Source organism: Haliotis rufescens, unplaced genomic scaffold (genome assembly GCF_023055435.1).
Source record: "Haliotis rufescens isolate VD_foot unplaced genomic scaffold, xgHalRufe1.0.p SCAF_1, whole genome shotgun sequence".
NCBI classification, from domain to species: domain Eukaryota; kingdom Metazoa; phylum Mollusca; class Gastropoda; order Lepetellida; family Haliotidae; genus Haliotis; species Haliotis rufescens.
The window spans coordinates 89,615,028-89,635,257 of NW_025963779.1; the positions used below are offsets into that span (position 1 = coordinate 89,615,028).

General features: G+C 39.5%; 2 protein-coding genes across 9 annotated transcripts in view; one reads left to right on the top strand and one right to left on the bottom strand.

Annotated features, from left to right (window-relative positions):
- Window positions 1-8,591, bottom strand: part of LOC124134195 (non-lysosomal glucosylceramidase-like) — a 39,075-nt gene extending 30,484 nt beyond the window's left edge. For all 7 annotated transcript variants that reach the window (XR_007223207.1, XR_007223211.1, XR_007223206.1 and 4 more), the window contains exons 1-2: window positions 8,314-8,591; window positions 630-718 (exon numbers count right to left, since the gene is read on the bottom strand). Coding sequence is in view for 1 of the 7 variants with exons in the window: in XM_046498911.2 (XP_046354867.2) it covers window positions 630-718; window positions 8,314-8,483 (259 nt within the window). In the remaining 6 variants the exon portion in view is untranslated. The remainder of the gene's footprint in view (window positions 1-629; window positions 719-8,313) is intronic.
- Window positions 8,592-8,994: 403 nt separating this feature from the next.
- Window positions 8,995-18,960, top strand: LOC124134193 (RAB6A-GEF complex partner protein 2-like). 2 transcript variants are annotated; one of them, XM_046498908.2, is made up of 9 exons: window positions 8,995-9,064; window positions 10,782-10,892; window positions 13,112-13,260; window positions 13,846-13,929; window positions 15,063-15,212; window positions 15,580-15,720; window positions 16,686-16,813; window positions 17,476-17,653; window positions 18,546-18,960. In XM_046498908.2, the coding sequence occupies exons 2-9, from the start codon at window positions 10,783-10,785 to the stop codon at window positions 18,764-18,766; spliced, it is 1,161 nt and encodes a 386-aa protein (XP_046354864.1). In that variant the 5' UTR covers window positions 8,995-9,064; window position 10,782; the 3' UTR covers window positions 18,767-18,960. The 2 variants fall into 2 exon arrangements, with proteins under 2 accessions (XP_046354864.1, XP_046354863.1); XM_046498907.2 differs by having other exon boundaries at window positions 9,001-9,088.
- The last annotated feature ends 1,270 nt before the right edge of the window (window positions 18,961-20,230 follow it).

The following is a 20,230-nucleotide window of genomic DNA, read 5'->3' on the forward strand; positions in this document are numbered from 1 at the left end:
CTGTATTCTGTGGTTGGTCATACATTATACATGACAAGCAAACTTTGTGAACTCTGAACTTGCCATTACCCACCAGTAATGGACTCAAAAGGAGGTTCTTACATGACAACAGCAGAAATCACTTTTATAACAGCCTCCATCTCCATTGTGCATCACAATATCGAGATATGAACCCCTCGAACTGATACTATACTCCATTCTCTCGTCACATGCAGCAAGCATGTTTAACACAGATTACGTCATTGTTGTGACACGGTAAATCATCTGTTCATAACTCCCACTAAAGGGCCATGTCAACGGTCACAAAATTACACGATAACAATAAAGAAAATATTTTTTTCAGACATGAAATATTACAAAACTGGTATTTCCAGTTAGGTCAATGATTATTATTAGATAACAAACTTTTGTCGTGTGATTGTGTACTTAATGGAAAATAATTGTGAAAATCCAGGTGTCAAAATGATGGTTGACTGACTATAGTGCCGGTTACCTCCCCAGAATATTCATATCAGTAACCCAGCAACTCACCACAAAACATCAGCTCCATCAAAGCCCAACTTAACCCTCACCCCCTCACCACGCTAGTGCTGGTTACCTCCCCTGAATATTTAGTGACGGCAACTCACCGTAAATGGGCTTGTGACTGATGGGGTTGAGGTGATCAATGAAGATCTTACGTCCCTGTCTCTTCTTGCTGATCCAGTATGTCATGTATCTGGTGAAGGAAAAAGTAAAAACATAACAATTTAAGATTGACATGATCTATTCATGATCACAGATCATGTTCATGTTGCACACAACAAATATACATGGCTTGTCACGCTCAATGGTATTCAATCATTTGCCGTTTTCAAATTTACCGGTAGCAAATATGTTGCCTGGCAACCATACTTTGATTTATTCAAATGGGTAAACCGATATCTGTATTAGGCTTCGTGCTCCTTTAAGTGCCCCCCGACCAACTACTGGTATTAGACCAATCTGTAAGTAATCTTCAAAAGCGCCCCCCAAAGTGTACATAACAGTCCATAATTTCTTGTGTTATTATTACTACAGATTTTGTAGAGAAACTAGCAGTGTAGAAGGGGTTAATGATTGCCTTGCATCTATTATCGAAAATGCGTCAGACTGATTGACATTTGAACTAATTGTCTTCCCTGCCGCCTGATCTCAACAAAGTTAACACATGTATGGTTGTACTAAGTGCTATCCTTTGAAAATTGCCTAATTGTCAAGGGCACTTATCCTGTTTATTGCATTTTCAAAATCACGCAAATTTTCATCATGTTGGCAATGTGTACATAAACATGATAAATGACAAGTCGAAATGAAATTATGAAATTCAAAAGTTAGCAACTTAATTCCTGTGATTGAAAAGTGAGAGAGAGTAAGTATGGTTTTAAGCCACTTTTAGCAATATTCCACCAATATCATGGCATGGGACACCAGAAATGAGCTTCATACAGTGTACCCATGTGGGGAATTGAACCCGTGTCTTCGGCATGACTAGCGAAAGCTTTTACCACTAGGTTACCCCACCGCCTCTTTGATCGAAAAAGTGAAACTATTCGCTGTATATTCCTGTACATAATTATTACACATGTTTTGTGACCATAGCAATACCCAACAAAATGTTGGATGAAAAAATTTGCTGGGGAAATTCAATGTTCATGATGTATGGGTCTTTTCTTATTCAGGTTCACCACAAATTACAGTTGAAAGAACACACACGACATATTGTGGTACATATTGCAATACATGAATCATTATTGCAAGAAGAATGTCTGGCCAAAACCCATCACTACTGTCAAGTAATGTAGTTAGAGAATTGTATTACAAATAATGGCATTGAATATCGTCAAATGATGATTCAATTTCAGTTTTTAACAGATTGTATTACAGCTCAGTCTGGTGATGTACTGAATAATGGTCGACAGATGTTATTATCAACCTCATCTATTTTGGAATTGTGATGGAGTGCTATGCATCGGTGCCTAAAACATGGCATATGGGACACTTCTTAATATTTGCATTTGTAAAGTCTGTGTTAATATTGCCAAAATTGTAGAGGCCCTGGAGATTTTCCTTGAGTTATTCTATAGTAATTGAATCTAGGGGCCCTAATCATTAACTTTTAATATTAGGTTATGTCAAGGACCTCTTGCTATGCTTGCTTGACTTGACACTGATTATACTGTTTATTATCCCCTGCCACGAAGTGGAAGGGGGATATAGGAATGGGGGCTGTCCGTCCGCCACGTTTTTTTCCGGAGCAGAACTAAAAAAACATGAGAGATATCTTAACCAAGCTTGGCACATAGATAGGTCTAGTGGTGGACTGGTGCCTTTTGATAATTGGGGATTTTTGAAACATTTATAGTTGCCGTAGCAACGAATTTGACTTAGACTGAAAATGGCGGTATTTGTGGGGGATATGAGTATTTTATGCTTGTTGAACTTTTTGAGATGTTGTGTGATTTGAGATACAGACACAAACATGAAACCAATATTTTCCAATTCTCTTTTCTCAACGTTATCCACACAACTGACCACAATTTCATATGTCCTGTGATAATACATATACTAAACATGCTATAAATCTATCCAAAACTGGAATTCACAATTGGTGGGCTAAGAAATGTGAAAACATTACAACTGAGATTTTGACATAAAAACACCTATAATACAGTATTTTATTGTGGGAATGTGAATCACAATATTTGAGATATATGCAGAAAGTTAATGATACCTATTTCATGCATATACCATCTGTATACCATGTACAAAGAAAACTCATGACAGGGCATGACATCAGAGTTTGAGGAGGGACCCTACAATCGTTTTTCTTTATGAAATTGCAAAACTTGAAAGTATGTGAAAACAAATTGGAGATTTAGAATTCTAAATATTTTCAGATCTGTCTGAAAAGACAATCATGTAATTCTGATCATTGTGTTCGCTGTTCACATGTCATATTAGTATGATTAGTAATATGACCACTGATGTCTGACAGTAATGAATCAACAATTCAACAGTATCCCATCCTATCTCAGCAACTGCAGCCACATCCCTACACTGCAGGCTAGCAATAAAGGAAACGAACACAATGTCCTTAATTAACTATTTAACAAGAAGCGGTTAATTCTGAGACCAACTGTAATCAATAGAGTCAGTAATCCCAAGGGAGACAACCAATGTGGTTTAACCACAGAACACCACTCCTTTGCTGCAGTGAATTATGACTGAATACCTGTTGAGGCAACAGTAAACATGTTGATGTCGGCCCCCACCTCCAGCCTATTACAGATTGACTGTAGTCATGGTAGTGACAGGGGACTTGGTAATAAATTTTGGGCAATCTCATTAAAATCAGATCTATACTTTTCACTCTGACAACATATATCTCTTCGTGAACAACGGATGATCCATGGGAGGTCGTGCCTGGTGGACCCTAAATGAACTTTGACCCTCCAATCTTAATGAGGCATGCGTGGGTCAGAATGAGATGTCAGTTTTCAAAATCAATATCGCTTAGTTTGTTTACTCAGAAATGACAGGTTGTATAAAGATCCACAACAATGGCGAGAACCTACTTATTACCATGATAACATTTGGAATTGGTCATTATATGTTTCTTTTCGAGATGCAGAAATCAGACATGCAAGTCTGAATGCTTCGTTCACTGTCGACAACCCAGGGTCATGATCATGATGATCAAAAAGTAAACCTTTATATGTCACATAACCATGGTAATTAGAAAGCTGTTTGCATTACATGCAAGGTAATAGCAGCCACAAACCCATCTAGCCCTGAATACCCCAATATATTTCCCCCAGAAACACGTTCATGAACCATTCCGTCTTCACATACTCAGGACCAGCACCATTAACCATCTCTCAAGATATTCGATCAATGTGACTTATGTCATCTAATGCAACACAACACAGTTCCATGCCTCTATGCAAGCACTTCCAGTTTAAGGACATCACTTTCACATTTATAAAAAAAACTCAACCCCCCTCTGCTACCAATTTCTCCTTGTATTTGGTAGAATTAAAACAAATGGCTATGTCAATCTGAAATTGACTAGTTAAAAAGTATCTAACTAGAATGTGAGTGAGTATGAGTTTACACCGCTTTTAGCAACATTCCAGCAATATCACAGCGGGGGGACAACAGAAATGGGCTTCACACATTATACCCATGTTGGGAATCGAACCCGGATCTTCAGAGTGATGAGCGAACGCTTTAACCATTGGGCTACCCGACCGCCCATCCTAACAAGAACGGCTTGCTAGTGCTAATAAAAACATTATTTTTCCCACGTCTATAGCTACCTTAATCATGTTTATAACAAAGTACCAACCACTTCCAGTTTAATGACATCACTTCATGTTTGTGAAAAAAACAGATAGCCCTATGCATCTAGCTGCCTTGATAACAAATTCATAACCACTTTGGATTTGGGAAAACAGGGCCAAATCAAGACATGTTTGAAGCACATGCCTCTTGTTACCCTTAATTATGATAATATCAAATACAACATTAGCTATTTGCCCCCATACATTCTGGTAATTTCATACGTATGGGTTAATATAAAGCCATTGTCTTATTATTGAAACATTGTTTGACTAAAACTGACAAAATGATTAATGCAATGAACCGGTCGTACTTTATGCCAGATTTCTATTAGTGACGCACGGATGATCAAACCTGAGTTGCAAGCTTGAAACTAATCTCGGCTAATGAGGTAATCTAATCTTTGTCATCCTTAAACAAGACCAAGACCCAACCCTGCTACTACAACATCTTAACCAACAACATCCCAGAGTACAGTTCACCATTGAAATAGAAAAGAATAACCAACTACCCTTCCTGGATGTCCTCATCTCCAGAATCCCAACCAACAGAATCCAAACCATTGTCTACCAGAAACCCACCCACACCAATCATCCCATCCACTTCAACCCCAACCATACCCTCAGAACTAAGACTGGCATAATCTCAACCCTCACCCTGAGATCGAACACCTCCGCTAAGTCTTAACTCACCCAAACAATTATCCACCCAAACTCGTCAACAAAGTCATCTCCTCTGTACTCCATCCCACATCCAGATCTGCAACCTCTAAACCTGAACCAGTGCCCTTCCGCCCTTGCGTTCATAGGAAAAGGTTCCCACATCATCAGCCTCTTCCTCAAACAGCAAGCCAATATTGACATCTACTTCACCTGTTCCACCTCCCTCAAAACCCTTCTAAGAGCCAACAGCAGAAACACAACCAAATGCCAAGAACCAAAAGGAGTAGTTAACATAATCGATTGTAACTGGGGACAATCCTACGTAGATGAAACATCCCATCCAATCAATATCAGAATCAAAGAGCACAGAACTTCAACCATCAAATCAGACATCTCAGCAACTGCCCTAATCACAATCAACTGGGAAAACGTCCAAATCATCTCCAACAACCTCCACCTCCATGACTTCACTAAAAGAAATCTAACAGAAGCAGTTCACACTTGCCGCCACAAGCCATTAATCAACAGAGATAAAGGCTATGTCATCCCATCCACTAGGGCTGCAACGAATACACTGTCAGGCGAATACGATTCATATCACAAATATAGGGTAACGAATACGAATATTAATTCACAATTAAAATAACAAGTCAGCAGTTTATGTATTACTTATTATAATCAGTGAAACAATAACATAAATTATTTGACATGGTTTCTTAATTATTAATAAATTATACATTTATATACTGCACTTATCCAGGTACTACTAACTAGTATCTGCTCAAATGCGACAATGACCAGTGACAACAATACTGTCAAATTAAATATTATTAAAGTGTTGTCATTGAACAGTTAGCATGTTGAAAGAACTCTATTCATATAATATGTTGTTATGGATATTTTTAGGTACAGGGTATGTAAATATACATGATAGTATATTCATGACCATGAATAACAAATTCAATTCATAAATGGTTACGGTTTGATTCACCGAATACGCGAGTGAATTGTAACAGCCCTAGCATCCACCTACTATGAACTCATAAGCAATAACCACCCCACCTATGAACACTTAATCCTGTTCAATTGGCTTCCTGTCATATTGGCATCCTCATCATGTGTTCTCTGTCCATCATCACGATCATGTTGTTACAGTTTTATCCTTTGGTTGTCATTGTTGCATCTACTCTCTCTGAAGTATGCAATTGTTGTATTATATATATTCTGTACCATGCTCATTATTTAGCCCTGCTTGACAACGGTATAAGGATTTATACTGAAACTTCGAAGTTGTTATCCATAAATTACTTCTACTTTGTATTGTTTGATAGTGAGTGAGTGAGTGAGTTGGGTTTAACGCCGCTTTTAACAGTATTCCAGTTATATCGCGGCGTGTCAGCTTAACGTGGGAGGAAAGCCCGAAGTGATGCAGGTCTCAGACGTTTACCACTTCGGTGAAACCCATGAGCACGGGTATGGTGCTGACAAACCTAGAAACATAATTGGGGTGAACCGGGATTCGAACCCACAATCATAGGTTTTTGGCGTGCCCAAGGGACGCAACTCTGCACAGCGAATCGCGGCGCCTTAGACGACTGGGCCACCCGTGCCCCCGTATTGTTTGATAGACATTACTTAAAAGTTAACGGATTACAAAATAGACACAACCTCTCTTCGTAATTAGCCAACACTTTACAAGGGATGCTCTCACAAATAATCAGTGCTTGTTTACCAAGTGGTCAGCACCTGCTTGTTTACCTTTCTGCACATGTGCAGGAGCCATTTTCTGCACAAAAATCAAAACTAAATTGTACATATTCTCCTCAAATTACATTGTATGTAATTGTTAAAAAAGATAAGCAAACCCACACCAACACTCAAAACTAACCCAAGGGGCATAAAGGGGAGCCCAATCGTAAGGGATGTTTGATCAGGAAGGGTATCCAATGGTTAAGGATCGAGTTGGGGGCAACCTATACCCTAACACAACTATCCCTAAGGGCAGGGTTAGAAACTAACAGTTTTCGTCCACTAGTCCTCATAATGATAACATATAGCAAAACCCTTGAAAGGGACACATTTCTACTAGTCCTTATGATACCTTTACCATTGGGCAGTTTGGCAAGGACTAGAGGACTAGTGCCAACTTCTAACGCTGCTAAGGGTCAAAGAGACACGCGAGATGTGTGAAGCAAGAGCCTCAGATGGCACCCTGAGTCAATTAGTGCTATAGGCTGCGCCAAGTAAACAGAATATGGCGGATCTAAAAAATTTCATATGAGAAGGTTTGATTCTTTAAATAAATGCATAATCATAATAGTGAGACAAGAAAGATTGATAAGACACAACCATGTGCTAATGAAATACACACGTCCGATATTAAAAAATATATATACTTTTCGAAATATTACAATAAGCATTTGATTTATTCCAATTGATGCCTAGAACATGTTGCAGGTGTATGTCTTGAGAATAAAAACATACACAGACATTGGAAGATAGAAACAATTCAATTTTAATAATTATTTACATGGTAGTTTTATAATACATGAACTACATGTTTTTCAAATAAAGTCCGTGCAGCGAAACAGCAGAAAAATGACAGCATCATTGGATAACCACAAGGGTACCCCACCAAGCTCATCTATATTCAAGTATAAAAAATAACAAGGAACTAAATAGAACTTTTCGTGTCAGTTCATTACCATGTTGGCATAATTTGTTAATGTTGTGAAAACGATGTCTCGGGTTTCACCATGTTCACAAACCTTGTTTTCTACTCACCTACAAGGACTGTCAGTTCGTCAAGTCAGTATATAAGTCAATACTGCATTGAGCTGGGTACTCGACCTGGTTTACTTACAACGATGGCTGACAACACACATGAATCTCGGGGTCTCCCGTGGTCAGCCATGGGACGACCAACTCGAACCTTTCCGAAGACCTCCGGAAACCTACGATCACTACATTAACAATGACATGAAGTCAACTATGGTGTTCACTGTGAGCAAATGTTTTGTGATAGAAACAGTATGTTCAAAGTGAGTATGGTTTTACGGCACTTTTAGCAATATTCCAGCAAAATCACGGCGGGGGACACCAGAAATGTGCTTTACACATGCTTCACCTATGTGGGGAATCGAACCCGGGTCTTCGGCGTGACGAACGAACGCTTTAACCAAAAGGCTACCCCACCGCCCAAGTACGTTCCGAAGTCTCATACATTGGGCGTCGGACGCTAAGCGACGAATGTTCTACTTAGAAACAAACGTTGATAAGGATGATTTACCTCAAACTGAGTCCCACAAAACTTGGAATGTGCTTCAGTCGGGGAGTCGTGAAGGGATTGCATTTCGCTGGATTTGGACGATCTAGTGGTACACGCCATCCAAAATCTGGCACACCATCAATATGTTCCTGAGGTGTAGTTGGACTCTGATCTGGGCCCACAAACGACATCGAAAGCTTTTCTCTTTAGAACAAACAGTATAAGGAAGCACACGTTTGACACCAACGTTATTCCAGCTTTGTTGACGTCCCAAGAATCCTTCTTCTCGACCGGTTCCAAGAAACTATTTTCTGTACAACAATCGATTAAATATGTAAATATGATATTTTCTTTCTCTGTTTACAGTTCAATTCTAGTGTGTATATTATATAAATACACAGTAACTTTATACAAAATGAGAAATATATTTCAGATCTATTTTTATAATGTAAAGCTTTTCTTTTCATTTATCACCTTCGAATAACATGTATTTAGTTTTCTAATGTGATGTCTTCGTGTATCGTAAATCAAACTATGTCGTAAAATGATGCATAGTGATATTAATGTTCTGTTATGTCTTTTAACATAGATATCTTGTGAATGAAAACGATAGTAGGCTATCTAGAATCCCATAGAACATCTAATCTAAATGTTTCAAAACGTATTTTTGAATCAACAAACCATGTTACGACACCTAGAAGTGGTGACGTTTAGCACACAACACAGGCAGACAGCTTTTGTCGTGGAAAGATCTGGGAAAACTTTGACAGATGTGTGTATGAATATTTGACACAAGGTTGTACAATGCATTTCTCTATCCCATAATATTTAATATGTGTGGCATAAATATTATATCACCAACAAAGGCGTTATTTTGATGGTCACTCGACAATGATTGTGGAATATTGATAAATCTTAGTTCAAACTTCGGCTTCCTAAGCCAGAACATCTACATGGATGCTATCCATCATGTACATTAACTATGGTACTTATTAGATACTGATTATTCTGATAAACTATTTAAAATCTAAAAATAACATTCATCTCCCTATTTTGACTGGAATGATCAGTGGCTTGAAACTCCGACAGTGTGTAAAACAGATCGTGATAGGCAAGTGTCCTAGACGGTCCTACAGTCAAGACATGACCTGACATCATGATGTAGTCAGTGTCATGTCTCGAGAGACGCAATGGGGTCCTACAGTCAAGACATGACCCGACATCACGATGTAGTGTCATATCTCGAGAGACGCAATGGGGTTCTACAATCAAGACATGACCCTACATTGCGGCTCTCGGCTAGTGTCCTCCCAAAATAAATAAATGCAAAAACAAAATCACTGATCTAAAACAACTATGTTAATCGTTAAGTTGAAGCTAATGTTTGCTGTTGTTTGTTTCATGTTGTTTAACGCTGCACTCAGCAATATTCCAGCTATATAATGGCGTTATGTAAATAATCAAATCTGGACCAGACAAACCAGTGATTGACAGCTAATCCCCAGCCTGATGGGCAATATATGCATTAGCAGAGAAATTCTAGCAGTGTACTACTCTGAACACATTTACTATCCAACATTTTGTTGCTAGCTACTAATCCCTTGCACAATATTGTTCTTATGGAGATGGATGCTGATTGTGTACCTGCATTCACATGTTTCACACACACCTGCCCTTCCCCAAATGCGCGTCATATTCCTTTCTATTCCCTCTCTCCATCCTCAGCTTCTCACAATTTAAGTGTCGCAATAAGAATCATACCGTGACTCATGTCATGTAATGTTTATTATTTGTACTTGAAGTGTTTGCATCAAGACACCCTAATATCTTCGACGTTCAAGGCAAGCATTTGTGCAAACTACATACATGTCACAAAACTACTTAATTGCTGTAATGCCAACTCTGAAATTATTAAGCTGAATCCGAAACTGCAGCAAACATAGCAAATACGAAATGAGTTATCCATCAAACGGTGGATGTTTTGTTTGCAGCTTAATAGTGATCTTTATGTAAGCTAGAACTGATTGTCATCAATTTTTCATATTCCTATAAGTCGGCGATAATATTCAGAGAAACCTGTTTTGTAGGTAAGCTATGGGGTCTGCTTGCCTGAACTTGAATTTTGGCTTTATTGTCAGCTATTATAAACTTAGTACCTTAACTAGCACCGGCTGTTCTTAAAAGACCATGAGGAAATAGACTAGGAGTAGAGCCTAAAGTCACAGACCGAAATGTGATGGTGAAATGTGACTATGTGGCCATTATTGTCGTGTCAACATAGACAAAGAAATGATCACTAAAAAGTGTCACAAAATGTTCAGAGAACATGAAAATGACAGAAACCTGTTGTATCAAAGTGTTTGGTAGCATGTTTTTTTTTGCAAAATAGACAATTTAGCAAAAGTTTTCCTCACCCCTCAAATTTTGTATACCCAATTACTGAATTAAGGTGAGCTTCTGTTCCTCAGATACTCTTGTTCTTATTTCAGAATGATTGAGGTGAGCGCGAGCCTCCCAAGGGGTCCCGTGTTCTTAGCAGGGGAGACAATTCAATGTGAAATCTACTTCACAAATATTGGATCAAGATCAGAGAATGAACCGTGAGTTAATTTTTGATTTATCAAGGAATAAGTCTTTTTGAATAACAAAGCTCTTGCAATAGAATATATCAACTTTATGCTCATTGACATGCCTTATTTTGCAATACTACTTCAATAAACTACTTTAAAGAAGTTATTAACGACCCAATTCTGTCACATTACTTAGAGTTAATCAATCCTGCCATGAACAAGTGAAAACAGATAATTTTAAAAGCATGAAATTCCAATCATTAAAATCAGATCTTAGTTCTTGATATCGTTAAACAAAGATCTGAGGACATCCCATTACGGGTCACGTCAGAACAACCTTTCATCCGACCAATCAAAGTGTCACTTACCAGATCATGAAAGTGACAGTCGGAATGTGTTTTCTAATCATGCTACCTTGAAAACGTTAAACCAGGGTATTCCAAACACCAGTTGCCTCCTGTACGAATGATTCCGTCAAAATTATCGTCTGTCTCTCGCTTCCATGGGATAAACATTTGAACAGATAAGGTAATGCACAGTACGTGTGAGGCACTGCCATACAATCTCAAAAATATATTAGACATTCCGGTATGTTAGTTTGTTCACTTTTCAAAATTTTAATAGAGAACTAAAGGTCGATATTTTAAGCGTAGTCAGAAATGGAAGTCGCCAGGTTGAAACGAGTGCTGTAAAACTTGAGAAAGCTGCTTTCTCAATAGCTGATATCAACTTCTTGTTATTTGTTTCAGTGGTCGGTCAAAGTTCGCGAAAGGTTGTTCTGACTTGACCCGTAATGAGATGTCCTCAGATCTTTGTTTAGCGGCAACGAGAACTTACATCTGATTTTAATAAGATTGCATGAAATTCTGTTTTACAAATCAAGTTTGTGCTGCGCAACATCAATTCCTAACTTTGCAGAGGTTGTAAAGAATCAGAAAAATAACTCTGCATCCTGGGATAACCACTAGGCTACCCCAGCAAACTAATTTCTTAAGTTAAAAAATAATAAGGTACTGGGTATAAGTTTTCTTGTCAGTTCATTACCATGATTTTATATCTATCATTTATTGTTGGTTTTGTGAAATCAAACAGAGAAAAAGAGAAAAGATTTTATTATGAAATGTCAGTTGGTTGCTTCTTACACTTTATTACACCAACTTTGAGAGTTTTTGATTATTGAAATTAGCTGACAGATTCAACAGCAAGAAAATACTTTTCAAAGTTACATTTTTTTCCACCTTGTGAAATTTTGGGCAGATACCAAAACCAAACTGAAAAACACCATAGTATGACGTCAAGCGTCAAGTTTTCATGTTATGTGTCAAACATACACATGACGCGGTGTAGGGCTGGGATGAGTCTGAAGTTACTACCCGGGTACCTGACCCCCTATTACCCGACCCTACCTGTGTACCCACTACAGGTCTCAAGAGTTGGGAACAGAATGCCTGATTGGGAATTGTTTTACTGCAGCCGTGGCCAAGATTATTTAGATACATGTATCAAACATTCAGATCATGGGTACACTTAAGTTGACTGAAGCTTTATCTATACTCAAACATATAAAAGTGTGGCACAAAAGGAATGTTTGCATCGACAGAAAGAAATGCGAACATTAACAACATATAGTATAACCATTGAGTATAGTGAGTTATTGTCATTAAACAATATATCATGTGACTAACCAGTAGTCCTTTGCGTTACCCTGGTCCTACTCAGGACGCACCCGACCCGAGTACCCGAGTTACCATTCCCAGCCCTAACGTGGTGGCATGTGGTGTTATGCACAGCGCACAGGTCACAAATCAGGTGATGCTAAGCAATGTCGGTCGCGGAGAGTCCTTGGATCAGTGACCGCATTTCGGCAGCTTGATTCCTGTGAGTTTCTAGGGCTTCACTGAAGCACATGTTACACATGTGGTGTCTCCTTGGCAAGTGACTTTGTTCAAAATGTGCCTCTGTTCACCTGGCTGTGAATGGGTACCCCGTAGGATAAGATGGTAATGTGGTTATTAGCCTTCTAGCGCCTAACAGGCAGCTTTGGTTGCATACTCCCCAGGGAGATGAGAATGATTGTTGAGTGCACATTGATCTAGTGACCGGGGTAATAATAGCGCTTTGAGCATGCACATTAATGGTGTGGAAATATCCGCGATATAAATAGGTTATTATTATTATATTATATCACCCTTGCATCCTTATGAAGACGAGGATGATGAAGGGTGTGTATTGGCTACTGCTTGTTCCAGTGATGTGAGCAGTCTGGCGTGGGCAAGTGTCCAGATCATCTGTCAGTGTACAGTGAGTGAGTCGCGGATCCTCCTCCCCCGAGCACAGAACCTGTCCACCGAGGACGCTTCAACCACAGGATGTGATACGTCATTTGTGCCAACTAAAGGTCAGCACCTGTTTGCGTTAGGCCGAACACACAAATACCAGTGTTTCAGGTAACATGGACTCATCAGATGTGGGTCGGTAGGTAGGATCGAGTCTGTATATTTCTTTTATGCTTAACACATACGGCTTGTGTAGAACTCATGTTGGTTGCAATATTCCAAATTTGTTGGTCAATATAGCTACAGCAATGATGATATGTAGACGCATCCTTTTCCCCCATTGTTCTATATGTGGGTTTTGTGATGGCTGCTTCCAGCTGAGATAAAAACGTTTGGGTTGTAAGTGAAACAATGTGTTAGTCAGGTTACCTGAAACACAACTATTTCCCCTTTTTTGACCTAAGGAATGATCATTTTGCAGTCATAATTCTGGCTCATTTTCCATTCTGGTTTCGGTAGCAATCATAAATGGAGCTATAATAATATCAGCTTTGAGAAATATTTAGATTGAAAATCCCTTGGTCATGCTCGTCAACTTAAATAATGTGTATATTTAATAGTAAAGGTATGTAGACATGGTCGGAAGAGCCTTTCATAGGATGAATGGCCAGGGATATGAGGTCACTAATATTGTTTCCATGTGACAGGAGAAAGAGGGCTGACAGTTTTATCAACGAAACCAAAGATTCTCTTTTGTGACCTGAGACTGCAGCGAGGAGAATCCAAGTCATGTGAGTAGAGCTACTTGTGTTTATGGTAGTTCCTTCATCTTCAACCCCCGTGGGGGTCCACTACTAAATGGATTGGATGGCACGGTTTAGTGACTTGGCGCATACTGTGTCATTATACCCGGACAGTGTGGATTGTTGCCCATCATTACTGGATTGTCTTGTCCAGGACGGATCATTGACAGCTTTCCATCATATAGTTGATACAGTGCTGAATGTTGCGTTAAACAACAAACAACTACCAGTACGTTAAGCACTATACCAACTGTATGAAGGAAGGCTGTCAATAATTAGGCCTGGACAAGACAATCCAGTGATTATGAGCAATGAGCCACACTATCCGGGGATGATGACACACTTAGAGCCAAACTTACCTTCCTTGATATCAGGGGTAGTCGGTAAGCCCAGTAAGTGGGTTCTTTCCCTTGCCATGTACAGGGCTGGGTTTGATACCACATTGAACAGTGTTGTCAATGGCTGTCAGTGACAGTGCCTCATAGCAACACTAGCCTTGGTAACTCACTGCTGTGCAATGCTCCATTTTCAAGTAATATTAACATCAGAATGTATGAGCAGGGATGTACCTATGGTTTCAGTCTCTGTCTTTGCCAGACAACATGGACAAAGCTTGATAATACATTATTTGGTCCATTTGGGATTATTGGGATTTTCCTAAGAATTGAGAGATATTTTGACATTGCCTTCAATGAAATATTGTAGGACAATGAAAGCCCTTTTCTCTGTTTGGACCTGTTGTTTGTGAAGTACACTTTGGCTGCAAGGCTACAACATCATTTAGGGTTATGATGACCGGAACTGGTCAATTTACATTCATTTTGCCTTATTTCTGACATTTGTCTTAAATTTGGGTCTCTGTAACATCCACTGAAAATGCCCAGAAACATTCCTACGTGATATATACTACTTAAACAAGTTAAAGAACATCTACGATTGGAAGCCTGTATGTTGCAATACCCATCAGCCAAGACAGATTAACTATAGTCATATGAACAAATCAAGCATTCTTTAACTTCTTTTGAGTCGTATTATTAGCGTCACTGAAACATAAATACCTTGACACCATTGTGAAAAGTACTATGGATGTTCAAGTGCATGGGTTCGTTATTCAATTTCAGTCACTTTCCAAGATGCCATTCCCACCGATGCACCTCCATCATTCCGCGGACAGGCGGTGAAATACTCGTACAAGGTGATCATTGGGACACAGCGCCTGGAGAACGTGACCAAGATGTTGAGAATCCCCTTCAGAGTGATGGTTCTCTATGGTGAGTAGGGCTGAATATACAGACTCAAGGCATGAAATGACATGTGTTGCCATCCTTGGATGTATTCCAACTTTAAATTTCAGAGGAAATACAAATCTTAGTTTTTCACAATTTTTCTTCTTCAAATGTTTTTTTAGATATAAACATGATAAAGTTTCTATATATTTTTGCCAGAATTTAAGATAAAATAATAGATAAATCAACACATATGCCAAAGTCAGAAACAAGAGGTGTAAAGATCTCAAAATTGGGGAACATCTTATGTGCTTCCTACAGCAGTGTGATTGATCCAGAAACCAGTGCCTTGGGAAGATGTTGGTTTGTTCCTGGGTTTATTGTCAGAGGTAAATATTGGTGTTTATTGCAGGTTTAAATGACATCAGCGTATATAATGAGTCTGAAGAGTATGCACCGAGTAACCCCTTCCTCAACAACCAACAGAAGGAGAACTCTGTACTGGACATCGCACTGCAGGTCCTTTCAACCGTCACAGCAAGGAAAGCCCCACGTATGTAGCAGTGCAGGCCACAGTAGGGGAATGAATTAATGAATCGTGTTTTACACCACATCAGCAATTGTCAGCTATTCGCGGCTGTAGGGGAAGGAGCAATAGACTCAAACTTGTAGTATGTCAGCACGGAAGACACATGTTGCTCCTTGAGATGTACACTCTTTGTAGAACCAGGCTATGTTTGGACCCCCACAGTCCATTGCTTGTTGTACGAACTAACTAAATTGTAGTGTTAAAAAATTACACTGAGAGTAATGAGGTCCATTTCATTACCCTAATGTTATAAGTTAATAATTAATGTGTTCATACAAAAACTATAGTTTGTGAGCATCTTTACCTTCCCACAGTTCTTATTTCCCAGCTGTATTCGACATATCTAACTCAACACAGGGCACATTAACTGTGCAGAGTTGCCTCCCTTGGGCAATTGGGCAGGCCAGAAAATTATGACTGTTGGTTTGAATCCCGATTCACTCCAATAATGTTTTTAGGTTTGTCTGCACCATACCCATGCTCATGGCTTTCACCAAAGTGGTTAACGTCTGAGACCTGCATCACTTTGGGCTTTCATTCCAAAGTAAGCTGAAACTTGAATACTGTTAAAAGCGGTGTTAAACCTGAACACTAGTTTCACACAGCTTCCATTTCCTTGGATCAGTAGATTACTGGAGGGAAAGTGGGAGATTTATGGAAGTAGTGTTACAACCTGCAGTAGATGTAAACTTGTGAATGTGTTCTGATAGTAAATGATAATGTGTGAACTATGAGTTGTGATGTTATGTGTGTTTTTCACTGTTGTACCTGTTATATGTCATAACAGTGTATATTAAGACATGGTACCAAAGTCAACTATAGCTAGTTTAACTTGTCACAAATGTAAAGCCATCAGCAGTCAGCACATAGCCATTCCCAATGCATTGACAGCAGGATCAGATGTACTACCCCCGGTGCTTGTCTTCCAGATTCCTACAACATTACCAATGCGAGGGGACGTGTGGCCAAGTTTCTGTTGTTCAAGCAAGCCTACAAACTAGGGGAGGACATAGTGGGGATATTCGACTTCTCTGATGGCACAGTTCCCTGTGTGCAGGTGAGCTAAGACCTCGTTTGTCACTTGCTCTGTAATTGTGATGATAGACATTAGCTCTAATGGTTGTATAGAGCTGATTGGTGTGAACATATTACTTGTGTATTTTAGTAGCCCAGCTTGATTTATCTGCTTTCCAGTTTATTCATTCCAGCTTATTTGTCCTTTAAACCAGTAGGATGTGTTATATCCATTATTCCTAGCACTGCTTGGAGGTCAGACAATTCGATTTGGATGAGAGGGGAGTGAGCTTTGGTTCTCAGTTTTGCGTCAATCCCTGTGGTATAAATCAGTTAGCACCAGGCTGTATGGACTGAAACACTCTCAGCTGACACATCAAACTTTGAAAGGCCAAAATGTCGTTGAGGGGGTGCTAAGCCAAACATAATTAGTTGGAAGAGAATATGTGACTACAAATTGTGATCAACCTTGATTATAGCATCTTTAGTTAATCCTTAAGCATGAGCAATATTTGCCCCCTGAGATACTGCTGATACATCATTGTGTTTATCATATCTCTCTACTTTGTTTTGACCAGTGGATACCACTGAGAAACAATGGGTGATTTCGGATACCTTCGAGTTAGGTTGTTTGGTAGTCAGAACCACATCACTTACCGAGTCATGTAATAAATTGTAGAAACAATGGTTGATCTCTTCTTGTAGTACTCGGTCACACTCCAGAGTGAGGAACAAATTGCAGAGGAGTGTCGCAGGAAACCCAGCCAAGGGACAGCCATTACATCTTATGTCAAGCACCAGGAGATGTGTCTCCACACACTCAGAACAAATATCACAATTCCACTTCCTCTCACAGCATCGCCAGGGTTCATAACAGATATAGGTGAGATGCAGGTGCAATCATACAGATTACATTATGGCAGCAGTCTTTTTCTTGGGAAATATGGTTGGTCCAGTTGACTTGGGGAATACAGGTGGACTTGGGGAATACAGGTGGTTCAGTTCGCTTGGGGAATACGGGTGGACTTGGGGAATATGGTGGTCTTGTGGACTTGGGAAATACAGGTGGTCCAGCTGACCTGGGGAATACAGGTGGTACAGTGGACTTGGGGAATATGGGTGGTCCAGTTGACTTGGGGAATACAGGTGGTCAAGTGGACTCGAGGAATACGGATGGTCCAGTTGTCTTGGGGAATACAGGTGGTCCAGTGGACTTGAGGAATACGGGTAGATTTTGAGAATACGGTGGTCCAGTGGACTTGGGGAATATGGTGGTCCAGTGGACCGGGGAAATATGGGTGGTCCAGCTGACATGGGGAATACGGGTGATCCAGAGGAATTGGGGAATATGTGTGGTTCAGTGGACCAAGATGCAGCAATTCACTGTGCAGAGTTGTGTCCCTTTGTTGGACCAGGATTTTGCTGTTATTGGGATCAATTCCGATATTAGTTATGATTATGATCAGCAACACATCCATTCATGTGTTTCACAAAGTAATGATATAGAACATTCTAGCATTGCTGTAGTAACTTAGAAGGATGATAAATCGATTTCAGATTCAAAAGTATGTATTGCAATGATTGAGGTTTTAGTGTATCTTTAATTTTGAATAACAACTAAGTTGTTGATGGTTGTTTTGTAAACCATTGTCAACAATGTTTGTTATTCAAATAATAAGAAATTTGTGTTATTCAAATGATAATGAATACTGATACAATAAACGCTTGTCCAACTTGCTAAAACAAATAATCCATGATCTGTCTCTGTGTGCCAGTGTGTCTGCGATGGAGATTACACTTCGAGTTTGTGACATCGTGTGACCCGGTTGAGGAGGTGGAGATGGCGAAGACTGACGACGGCTCCACATGGCGAGGTCCTCCGACTATGAACGTTGAGACGATGGTGTGGGACATGCCTATCAAAGTGTTCCCCACGAACCCACTCCACGCTTCCAGTGTGACGCTGATGAAGACGGGTTCAACAATACGAGTGTGATCATAACATTTCAATCAAACAAACATTTCCAATTAAGTGGTCACCTGGTGTGATCGTAAGTTTAGTTTTTTTTCTATTACCGTATTTGACATAATAAGCGCCCAGGGCACTCTCAAAATTAGAAATAGGGGGCTCTTATTAGACTATTATTTTGGTGGAAAAAAAACATAGTCGAAAGATAAATTTCGTGGTTTATACTGACAGCCTGAAATGTTTATATATATATACGAGAGATACATATTTTCGGAATTTAATTGCCCATAATTAGGGTGCATATAACAAACGAGTTCGTATTATATGTGAATAAATAAGTGTTGTGTACACTGATCTATCGGAAGGGGTGCTAATTTGGATTGTTCACTGGCCAATATATTACCAAATATCACTGTGGGCGCTTATTAGAGCGGGGCGCTTATTACGTCGAATACGGTATGACAGTTTGTTGTGGAGGATTGTGTGGAGGTCCTTGCAACAAGCTTATGGTGAGGGGTATTTACAGGGGGCATGGGGTATATACTGAAGGAGGACCATATGGAACAGGACTTTACCGTGAGCTGAATGTGTTGGAGCTTGGAGCCTTGAATATGTATTATGAGTCATGTGCGTCTATGGCAGGGTGTACAGGAGTATCGTCTGATCGTAGGATTTCGGACATCATATGTTTTCGGACGGCCATGGTTATCGCGATTATTCACGCTATAACAAGGGGTGTGGTGTCACACAGACATTGTAAATACTCAGATGATGATCTGGTTTTAAGATAAAGTCGTCTTTGATTGTGGGCTCGAATCCCGGTTTGCCCCGATTGTTTCTAGGTTTGTCAGCACCATACCCGTGCTCGTGGGATAGACCGAAGTGGTAAACGTCTGGGACCTGCATCACTTCGGGCTTTCCTCCCACATTAAGCTGACACGCTGTGATATAACTGGAATACTGTTAAAAGCGACGTTAAACCCAACTCACTCACTCATGTCATGTCAATAACACATGAAGATGATTATACAGAGTGAATCTATACACAATGAACATTGACCGGCTTGTGCAGATACTGATGACTCAGTGCAATGTGCTTAGTTCATTCGTCATTGAAGGGACTCAACTGTGGTGAAACTGATTTTTTACAAAATATATATATAAGTATTGGCAAAGTTATTGTACATAAAACAATACATTTTTTATGTTTATCTAGCTGTTTTGTAAATATGTTGTGTCAGCAGTCATGTGATTGTGTATTAATCCTGCAGCCCTTTACATGTAATATACTCACTGCCAAAAGAAACATGAACTATAGAAACATATGAAGAAGTATGTACGTTAAGAAGGAAAGTTTCTCACGTGTACCATGTAATGAGTGTTATCACAGAGTGTCTATATTCTTATCACGATATGCTGTGCGTGATTTCCAACCTTTACACGCTTATCCTGCACGAGATAAATGGTGCATCTCATGTCATGGATCTATGA

Bases quoted from the DNA above. Each gene is read 5' to 3' on its own strand.
- LOC124134193 (XM_046498908.2), top strand. From the start codon at position 10,783: ATGATTGAGGTGAGCGCGAGCCTCCCAAGGGGTCCCGTGTTCTTAGCA. The intron at 15,213-15,579 runs GTGAGTAGGGCT...TGTTTATTGCAG, and splicing joins CAGAGTGATGGTTCTCTATG to GTTTAAATGACATCAGCGTA. The intron at 15,721-16,685 runs GTATGTAGCAGT...CTTGTCTTCCAG, and splicing joins CACAGCAAGGAAAGCCCCAC to ATTCCTACAACATTACCAAT.